The 10,776-nt window shown below is 37.6% G+C and overlaps 1 protein-coding gene across 1 annotated transcript in view; it reads left to right on the forward strand.

The window, feature by feature from the left end:
- Positions 1-9,718, forward strand: part of GUCA1C (guanylate cyclase activator 1C) — a 33,580-nt gene extending 23,862 nt beyond the window's left edge. The window contains exons 2-4 of the mRNA XM_042868428.1: positions 4,344-4,493; positions 7,147-7,234; positions 9,588-9,718. Coding sequence (XP_042724362.1) covers positions 4,344-4,493; positions 7,147-7,234; positions 9,588-9,718 — 369 coding nt within the window. The remainder of the gene's footprint in view (positions 1-4,343; positions 4,494-7,146; positions 7,235-9,587) is intronic.
- The last annotated feature ends 1,058 nt before the right edge of the window (positions 9,719-10,776 follow it).

Raw genomic sequence — 10,776 nt, forward strand, 5'->3', positions numbered from 1 at the left:
TCTCTCGGGAAGTTGTTCTTATAGACAAAGGAGTGGAACAAAGCTGACTACGTTTTAAGGATGCCTTTCTGAGAGTACAGGGGCTCTAAATCAGAATAAGAAAGCAGGCAGGTGAGGCAGGAAACTGGCATGGATAGGCAAGGATCTGCTGTTCAAACTGAGGGAAAAGAAGGGCCAGTGCAGGCAACAGAAGCAAGGGCAAGTCACTTGGGAAGAATACTGGAATGCTGTCCGGATTTGCCGAGATAGGATTAGGAAAGCCAAAGGAGACAGAAATAGACTTGGTGAAGGATGTTAAAAACAACAGGAAGGAGTTCTATAGGTGCATAGGTTTTATGAGAGGGTCCAGATGAGGTCATGAAGATGATCCAAAGGCTGGAGCACCTCTCCTATGAAGACAGTCTAAAGGAACTGGGCCTGTTCAGCCTGGAAAAGAGAAGGCTGAGAGAAGACCTCATTGAGGCCTTCCAAAATTTAACGGGAGCTTACAAACAGAAGGGAAATCAACTTTTTATATGGGTAGATAGCAGTAGGACAAGGAGTAATGGTTTTAAACTAAAGGTTGGGAGATTTAGATTAGATCTCATGAGGAAGTTTTTTACTGTGAGAGTGGTGAGGTTCCTGAATAGGCTGTCCAGAGAGGCTGTGGATTCCCCATCCCTGGAGTTATTTAAGGATGGGTTGGATGGGGCCGTCAGCACTCTGATACAGTACATGATCTAGCAGCTGGCAGCCCTGCCTGTGGTAGGGGTGTTGGAACTTGATGATCCTTGAGGTCCCTTCCAACACAATCCATTCTACAATTCATTCTGTGATTCTATGATAATTAGTGAAATCTCCACCACACTGTTTTATAAATGCCTGCTTGACATCAGTTGATGGCTGTAATTAACTTAGAAAATCCAAAGGCTTGGTGTCCAAGGCATGTCCTTCAGGTGTGAGGTTCATCTTGGAAGCATGGGCTTGTTCAGAGGGTGCAGAGTGCTATCCAGGTCTTGGAAAGTGTTTGAGAAGAGAGAGAGAACTCATCCCTGTAGGGGCTGGAGGTGAATGTGCCAGAGTCCTGCTGGGGAGTTGCTAGCCCAGATTGCTTTCCTGGATAGGGCAGGGCAAGCCCAGGATGGCCATTTTGCAGGCAGGGCCTGCACTTCTACATGGGGCCTGGGGGCAGGGAGAGCAGAGCCTGAGGATTTGTGTCATGTAATCCAAAAATACTCCTTCCAATTTAGGAGTCTGCTTTTGGGCTTGTTTTGTGAATCAAACCTTGTTACAAAGGACTTCAAAAACACTTGTCAATGAGATCTAAGTAATTTAAACACAGCGTCCAAAGGAACTGCTGTGCACGATAGTCATGTGGTCTGATCTGACTTTAACCTTCTAGTTCACTTGATCAAGCTGTTAAAGACTAAAAATTTAGTTAGTTATTTTTCCTAAGCCAAGGAGTAAGTCTGGAGGTCTTACTCAGGAGCAAATAAAAGAAGTGTAGGGGGCATTTTTGGTGGCTCTCCAGCCTGTTTCTCAGCACTGCTTTTGGGAGGTTTTCTCCTATTTTGGAAAGGAGATTTTACTCCTTTACCTTTATCCTGAGAGCATATCTTGTGAGTTTAACCCAGCAGTCTTCATGTGTGCAGGTGGGGAAGTGAGTATGAATTCACCATTACTCCAGACACCTGTGGTACTGAGGGCAACACACTACCACCAAAGTACAAAGGGGCGATCAACTCACACACACCTCCATCCTGGTGTCCTAAAATGGCAAAACAGCAGGCTTCACCAATACTAACTATTTTAAATAAAAAAATATTGTGAATTAGCCTTTTGGAATAGCACAATAAAAGACAGAAGTAAAGTATTTTTATCTTCCACTAATAAACAGCTCTGTTTATTCTTTTAAACTTTTTATTATTATTTATTATTTTTATGGTAGCCCTTTTCTAGAGATTGAGTGACTTCCTAATAAGCAACAGATACATTAGCATGTCTACTGGACAGCATGAGGCTTTAGAGAGCCCAGAGACATGTGAGGACATAGAAAACGTGTATTTGTTACAGAGCAGCAGATGGGTAAATCAGCACTGCAGTATTCTTTTAATAACATCATAATACATTTATTGTACTATTTATTGTACTCGTAGAGCTACAGGATGATCTTCATAGGTTACTGTTATGATTTTTCCATTATTTAATGCACTATTCGGAGGCTCCTGTATGCTACTATAAAAAGCATAATATTTCTTTTTATCTGAGAAAACTCTGGATGTCTAACAAGATTTCTACAGCTTTCAGATCACGCAAGTATTTTCTTTTCTACCTACCATGTACGTTTTTTGTGGATAAAGGAGAAATGGCACATTTCTTATCAGTGCCACTGTGCAGTGCTTCTGGTTCCATACTGTACAGATAAAGTTGGGCTTCTTAGTATTTCTATTCCTGGTGTTTTTGAGGTTAGCATGGTGTTCACAGTCTTTGTATGTCTACAACTCCATGTGACTGGGGCTTCTCTAAAAACCACGTTGTCTCAGATATATTTCAGAAGTATTTTGGTTTGTTTATTTGTTAGGTTTGGTCAGACCCAGAGAATTGAAAGACATAAAAGAAAACAAACAAAATACTGTTTTCCAAAACTCAAAAGAAATGTAAGGGAGAAAAAAAGAAAATGAGCCTGGCCATGAATATCTATCAAGCCTAAAATTAATCTGTAATTTAACTGAATAGTATGAAATTCTATAAAGGGACAGCAATGTGATCACATTCTTAGAAGAGCTATAAAATCCAGGGTTGGAAGTATAATCAGTAAAGTAGAAGGAGCCCTCAGTAAAGTATCTGATACAGTATTGCTTTGAAATAGTATTTCCAAAATTGGAATCCAATTTTGTGTTCCAGAAAAAAACATAAAGTTTGTGGTACATACTGTGTCATTTTTTTGGTAAAGCATCTCTTTACCAAAGAGATGGACTTAAACTTGCTTGAAAACTACATGCGGGTATTGTTAAATTTCATTTTAACGCAATCTGTGGTTGAGAAATACCTTTGTCTTTAGTGAATTTGCTGTAATTAAAATTAAATTCAGCAATAATGACAGAACCTGCGCAGAGAGTCTGTGAAGCAATGTTCAGCCTGCAAAAGTTATGCATGTGCAATATCTATCTACATACACATTGACTCGGGTGTATTTGAAACTTGAGTACTACAGTGCCAAAACACCTTGCACAGAAACCAAAACAAGCACTACATGGCAATGGGCCACAACACACTTTTACAAAGCTTCTTTTCTTTTAGTTTCGTGCAGTCTAGAGGACAGACCAATGCCTGCTGATTGCAAAACCTCAGAAGGCAAGATGTGTGTTGATATAAGGCAATAAAAATAAGTAACATGTTAAACCTACTGGATATTCATCCAATCTCTCAGCCACAAGCCATCTAAAGCTGATGACAGTCTTTCCAAGGTTTTCCAAGTGGTTGGATTCTGACCAATATAAAGATCACAAGATTAAATTTACCAGCTGCTAATTCTTTTTATATCCACATGGCAAGCAGTTGGAGCTAGTAGTCTCCAAATTCAGCAACTGTTTCTTCCACCCTCACCAGATTTTTACAGAAACAGAGGAATCGTCACGGTAGCGTAGACCACTTGACCATGGAGTCCCATCCTTGACAAGTTTCCTTCAGTAACATCAGAGAAGGAAGCAAAATGTATGGAATTAAATCAATCTGAAATGCTTCTTCCCTATGATTACCCCCCATGCTCACTATTCAGAAACTTGTTTATGACTTGAAGGCTTTATTTCCCATGTGAAATTTATCGGTCAGAGAAACCTGATGCTTATATGAATAAACTACAGTATCTATCACTCATGCTGGGTTATTGTTTACCATATACAATATTTATTGCATGATCTCTCAGATTAATAACTCCTGGAGCAGCTCTGTTGCAGTGGAAAACATCCACATTTCTGCAGTACCCATGTGAACACAAGCAGCTCCATAGAAAACATCTCAACAGTATGAAGTTGGATATCCAAGACTCCCCTTTTTCTTATGTGGAAGTCTACCACAAACCTGTTTTTCCTTCTTCTCAAAAATGTCAAAAACAACTGCTGTGATTTGCTTCCCCCACAGCTTTCCATGGAGAACAAAACTGCCTGTGCTAACACTCCTTCCTATAGTGCTTCCAGTTGAGCTCATCCTTTCTAAATGCCAAGGGAAATTTCTATGCTAAGGTGCTTTATAAATCAGTTTGTATTATAGTGAATTCAATGACCTGTTTCTGTGAATGCCAGAATGAGCAAAAAGCCAATATTGTTAAACAGGTTTTTTTTGTTTTTTTTTTTTTTCTCTCCTAGGATGGATTTATAGACTTCTTGGAGTTCATAGCGGCAATAAATCTGGTTATACGAGGAAAAATTGACCAAAAATTGAAATGGTATTTTAAGCTATATGATGCTGATGGAAACGGATGTATCGACAAAAAAGAACTGTTGAGCATATTCGCGGTAAGCAAATTATGACCAATAGCAATTGCATCTGGCATAGCGTGTTGTCTCTGAAACGATGGTTCCACATGTGTTGTATTTTACTAGTTGTAAAGCCAAAATTGCTCTAGCTAGCGACACTCTAGTTACCAGCTTCTTGCTTACTGAAGTAAACAGTAGTGTTTTACTTTAAACCATAGGTCTACAGCTGTATGCTGCTTTAGTGAAAGTGAAAAACTGTAGAAACAGTAAAAACATTGTTCTGATAAACTGTATCGTGAGACAGGGTAGAATTGAAGTAGCATAACAAATAAAACAGATGGTTACAAGGGTTTGTGCCAGTTTGTTGTGGAAAAATGGCTTCTCCAATTGAACTTCGTGCGGGAAACAATATAGGTGTCATCAAAACATTTCCATGTTTTAATTCTTTTTGAAAGGCTTTTAGATTTGTTTACTGTAAATGCCATTACTCTTCTTTTTAAATTAAATTGGAAAAAAAATAATTTGTCATTAAATCGTGAACAGACATTTTTATTCAAATATTGTAGAAATTTTTGCAGAAAAATGGGTCAATTTCAAGCCTATGAAAACAAAGCAGGGTAATTTTTTTCTGTAAAATGTTATCCATATTTTTCAACTTGTTCAGTGAATGACTCTTTTGCACTTCAGTAGCTGCTTTCATCTGAAAAGTATTATAGGGTTCCTTGCAAATATGAAGATCAAGGTTCTGCTGCAGGGAACATAAAATCTAAATAGTTATTTAAAGTGATAATAAACAAGGAACTTACTTTTGCCAAATTCTGTCTTACTCCTGGTGCCTGGCTAGGCACTTTCAAGAGCTACTGACCCAAATAAAAGCAGCCAGAGCCAGATTAGCCATGTGACCAAACAGAAGAAATTGATGCATCCCTTTATGAAGAACAGTGTTCTAAGGGCAGGAGAGTCTGCACAGCACAGCCCAGATTTCTTCTCTTTTAATGTCATCTTTCTAGTGTACATATTCTCAACCATTTTTCACTTGAAGGCACTGATGCAACTGCCTTTGTCTTGTGCTTTATCTGAAAAGAGAATTAAAATCATTTTAATGTAAAGATTCTTTTTTTTTGCTTAACTTGTTTTAAAACCGTTCAAGCTTCCAGGTGTTTGCTTCTCTTCTGGAGTTAAGGAACTTAAACCTACACAAGTAATTCTGCTTAGGTTAGATTAAAATAGATGGGCACTAAACAGAAATAAAAATGCAGGCTCACAGCCGCTAACAGCTTTGCTTATACCAAGCATGAGTAAACAAAGGCTTATACAAAAAGATATGTCAGATCTGAGACTCTAATTTAGACCAAAGAAGTCCAGTTAAAACTTCATTGGTCCCTACAGCTATACGAACTGTGGACCAGCAGATCATTATAAGCCATCAAAATTCTGCCCAGACCACCTTGCACCCTGTCAGTGCTCTTTTAACTGCCTAGTTAATTTATTTTATTATTTAGAGGGGTTCTATGGTAGTCAGTGATTCAACTACATCAGGAATGACTGCTTTACTCTCAGTGCTACAACAAAATTAACTGTCAGAGATACAGCCTTATGAAGGCTGCACTGGGGTCAGACTTATATCAAGGAGTATCTGAAGTATGAATGAGTAATACAAACAAGATTATGTACCTATTTTTTGTAAAATTCTTGCCATTTCTGGGGACTCCATACAAAGTATAGTACACATTGATGGTCAGGAGTTCCATATCAGTGCTGAACTCATTTAACATACGTTTTAATTAAACATGATGATTTCTAAAATAATATCAGGAATACCAAAAGAAATGACTGGTGTATTTGTTCTATACAGTACAGTTCATCTCAAAATGATTTTAAAATTTTAAAAAATGTCTATAGTGTGTCCGTTATAGAACATACATGCGTGTTTACATATATATTTTTATCTATTTTCCCTGTCACTTAATAAATAATTATTATATTGATTTTGTGTTTGGCTCTGTCAGTATGTGCTTGCTGCATCTGGACTGCCGTTTATTAACATATAAGCTTCTATTTTATCGACCAGAATAATCAACATTATGCAAAAATGATTGCCTCAGTGAATGGGACAGAATTTTGCAGTATTCATTTGTATCTTTATTCTTGGATACCTTTGCCATAGAAAAAGTAGAGGAGAGACTTCTTTTTTAAATTTCTTTGGAGGACAACTGAATTCTGCCAACTTCTGGGATTGCCACTCTAACTTTATTAGTGATTAGTAAGTTAAACATGTTTTAATAAAAGATAAACTTTGGCTTTCTCATCAAGTGCTTTCAGCTGTGAAAAATAATACTATATTTAAATCACACAGATCATAGGGCACTCCCTGAACACAGAGATCTCTCTAGGGTGAAAAAAAAAAGTGCTGGTGTGGATTGAGTAAGTGCATTGAACAACAGAGGTGTCACACGCTTTCAGAAGACCTTCAGAGATATGTAAATGCAGTCTCTAATCTTCAGGCTGTGTGATGTTAATTAAATTTCCAATCCTCATTACTGAAGATTTACTTGAAATAGCAATTTATTTAGTGTTTTTGAAGGGCTGTTGAACTAAAGAGCTGCATTCCAATTACTGCAGTTGCCCGTGTATTGTTTTCATGACTTGAAGGAAAAAAGTCTGAAAGAACTTTCTGCATTTCTGTCTCCAGGCTATCCAGGCTATTAATGGACAGACCAACATGACTGCTGAAGAATTCACTAACATGATATTTCAGAAGATAGATGTGAACAATGATGGTAAGAATCTAGGTTTTCTTGGTATTGGCAGTGTTTACCCTGCCATGAGGGAGTGCAGGATCAGAAAGGGAGCTGAGCATACAACCGAAGAACTGAAAATCTGAATGTATATTCTCTCAAATTTACAGTGAAATGTAAATCAACTGCCTCTATTAACTTAGCACAGGAATTGTGCCTAGTAGTAGCTAAAACGTGAAGGTCTTGCACTGTTCATCCAAAATGCCAGTCCTCTGGCTGCTCAGCAAAACCAATGTGATCAAAAATCTGCCTAAATGTGTGTCTTAATTTGCCTAAACGAAGAAAACCAAGATGCAAGGTTGCACATGCCATGTTCAAAAGTTTGGACAGCATACTTGGTGTCTCTTTGGAATCTGAATGTTAACATATGCTAAGACACATGCTATTGTTTCTTCTCAAGAGAGCTAGATTAAGCCAATTGGACTTGCAGTTTGAAAGTAAAGATCTAACTCACTGCTTTGGAGTTGTTTTTAACATAAGATGTGTCACGTGAATATGTTCCCTCCTATTTCTAACCATGAAAATCCTCCTTCAACTGGAATCTACTGAAATCGTTACCAAATTAGGAACATCAGGAAAGCATTGCTGAGCAAGATCAGAAACAGGCAGGATTTTAGGTTTTTATATTGTTGTTCATTATTTGGAGGTCTTACTTTGTGTATTAAAGTTTCTTTTTAAGAAAGCTGTTTGCAATATATAATTAGAACATGAATAATGCTCTTGTGATGCATATGAATGATTGGTAAAGCATTTTTGCCTACCTACTGGAACCATTGTTTGGGTGAAGGCAAATAATAGACTTCAAACAACAAAGTCGTATTCTAGAATCTAACCTCAATACTATGTTTATTTTTACTTTGGCCTCTGTGTTGATATTTGTTCACTGCAAGTAATAGTTGTATCTGAGCTAGACAATTAGCTGAAAAAGTAATTTGTGTGTCTTACATTTTAGCAGTGAGATGTGAGAACATGAATTATTCAGAATCCTCTTCATAATGCCCCTGTTTCAAGCTGCTTTCCATAGCTAGTTATTTTTAAATGGCTGCAAAGCAGCAGGATTAAACCAACCTGAGGAATAAGACAAAAATTTCCAATTTTATCTTAAACTATGCCATCATCTTTTAGCTGCTTATTAAATATACATCTATATAAAATAAAAATAAAATGTAAATCAACAAATAAGTTGTGATCTCCTTCATCACATTAAAATACAAGAAATAATCTCATGGCTGCGGGGAGCAATTCCTAAAACAAATCTCCTGACGGTTTTCCAATTTATTTTCATTATGTGAAGGAAATCTGAGGCTTAAGACAGTCCCAGAGAGCCTGGGCATGCCAGCATAACTTCTCACCCGTAACTGCAGTACTCTTTATACAATTGCATTCTGGTATTGTTACTTTGAAATAGCAGATACTCCTCTTGCTGCAGCCTAAGTGCCAGGACTTCCATCAGAACGCGTCCTTTCACTGTAATAGTGTGCATACGAACCTGCTTACAATGCAGACAGTACCACATAACTGAACAGGCACTAAGTCATCCAGCTGTTTTCTCTTCTTCTGGCCTCTTGTAATTTATTATTTCAGTAAGAAATCATTCATTTTTATGATTTGAATTAAAACTTTAAACATTCCCAGAGGGAAAAATCAGTGTTCCTGTTAAACCAAGCTCTGTTTCCCCTCTCAGAGAAAAACAGCATCACTGGAATAACTTCTTAACGGAGAACTGTGTACGCTCAAGTGTACCTTGCCAGCAGACACATGCCTTGGACTGACCTTTGTGGTTTTGTAGTTGCCTTGAAACTTCCAAAGTATTACCCAATTCTAGCATGAACCCCCCAAAAAATCACTTTCTAAAAGAAATCTAAAAAAAACAAGACCATTTTAGTTGCTTAGAATAATTTCTCTAAGCAAACCACTTAATAGATTTTTTACTACATCTTATCCTGGCTCTAGATAATCCTAATAGTTAACATAAAGGCCATGCCTTGTAATCCTCAGCAAATCATTCCCTAGTCTCTGGTAAAGCCACCTATAAGATAAACTCCAGTTACCTTGGTAAGAATAGGTCTGTGCAGCTAAATTCAGTCTAAGCACTACAGTTGGCTTAGACTTCTGCAATAGCAGTCTTTGATCTGTTTTAGCAGAGGAAGGTGAGTCTGAATTCTGGAGTTTGCAAAATCGGAATGTATTAGAAAATATTCTTCCTGTATTTGCATACCAGCAGGGAAGAATAGAGATATATTTTTGAGGGATGCAACTCAGCTTGAATGGCCTTGTGTTACTCTGAGAATGATTGTTACATTCCTCGGTTCCTAAAGAGCTGATTTCCTTTTAGGGGAACTGACTTTAGAAGAGTTTATCACTGGTGTGGAGAAAGACGAAGATCTAATGGAATTGATTACGAAAAGTTTTGACCTTTCCAATGTAATCAAAGTCATACAGAACGGCAGGCGGCACAGCATCTGAAGGATTCAGTGATGGATGTCGCATCTGTGTCGTCAACTCAGGGAAGATAATATTTCTTACATTCAGAGAGCTTGATGTTGTGAAAACCAGCCCAGACAGTACTGACCCACCAACTCTAAGAAAAATTCTCCCTCGTAATTTTCACTCTTGATTCCACATCTTTCCATTTCTTTATTCTGTCTCTCACTAATGACCTTGGCATCTACAGAACACAAACTTTTGCCCACGTGTAACAGAAAAGATATTTGATGCAGTACAAATAATTTGTTTGGTTTCTATGAACACCTCAGGGTAATCAATAAAACAGTGACAATATTGTAAAAAGCAGCCTTTCTGGAAGACATGGAATTTAATACATTTATTATTTCAAGTGTAGGTTCATTAACCTACTATTTTAGTGTGGTGATAGGTAGGATTGGCTTCTATCTGGGTCCATTAAAAATAAAGCCTAGTTTGCATTAACTTAACATTTACTCTAATCAGCGCTCAAAATAAGAGCAGATTCCTGGGGAAATACCTCAGTCAGCTCAGTATTCCAGAGATGTGCATCCTCTTGATTTTATTACATCTTTAAATTAGAATAATGTGATGCTTTAATGCTTTTGGCAAGGTTCAGCTACTGTTCTTTCAAATTAACCTTTAGAGAAGCACTGGAATTACATTTTGTTTACTTTGTAGAGTAAAATTAGAATTTCAAAGAATGGTTAAAACAAATGATTTTCTAGGCACTGGAACAAACATCATCTGGTTTCCAGAGATTTGTGTCCATTCTCTTATATGTTTTTCTTTGCAAAACAATTCATTTTCACTGGGCTCTTTGCCATGGCAGCATGAGACAAAAGGTAAGAAGTATCATGACTAGTTCATACTGGTGGGACTGCTGGCTTCTGCCAAACAGACTTTAATAGCTGCATTCTTCCTGCCTTTCCTTGACAGGGAGTACAAATTATGGTATGTCTGTCCTGCCCAGATACTTGGGCGAAAGCTTTTAGCCATTTAGTCTCTTTGAGACTTCTACCTTCTTTCAAACTGGGTTGCAATCATCTCTGAATGTGGTA

Source organism: Lagopus leucura, unplaced genomic scaffold (genome assembly GCF_019238085.1).
Source record: "Lagopus leucura isolate 7727_CA_CO unplaced genomic scaffold, USGS_WTPT01 Super-Scaffold_100001, whole genome shotgun sequence".
Taxonomy (NCBI): domain Eukaryota; kingdom Metazoa; phylum Chordata; class Aves; order Galliformes; family Phasianidae; genus Lagopus; species Lagopus leucura.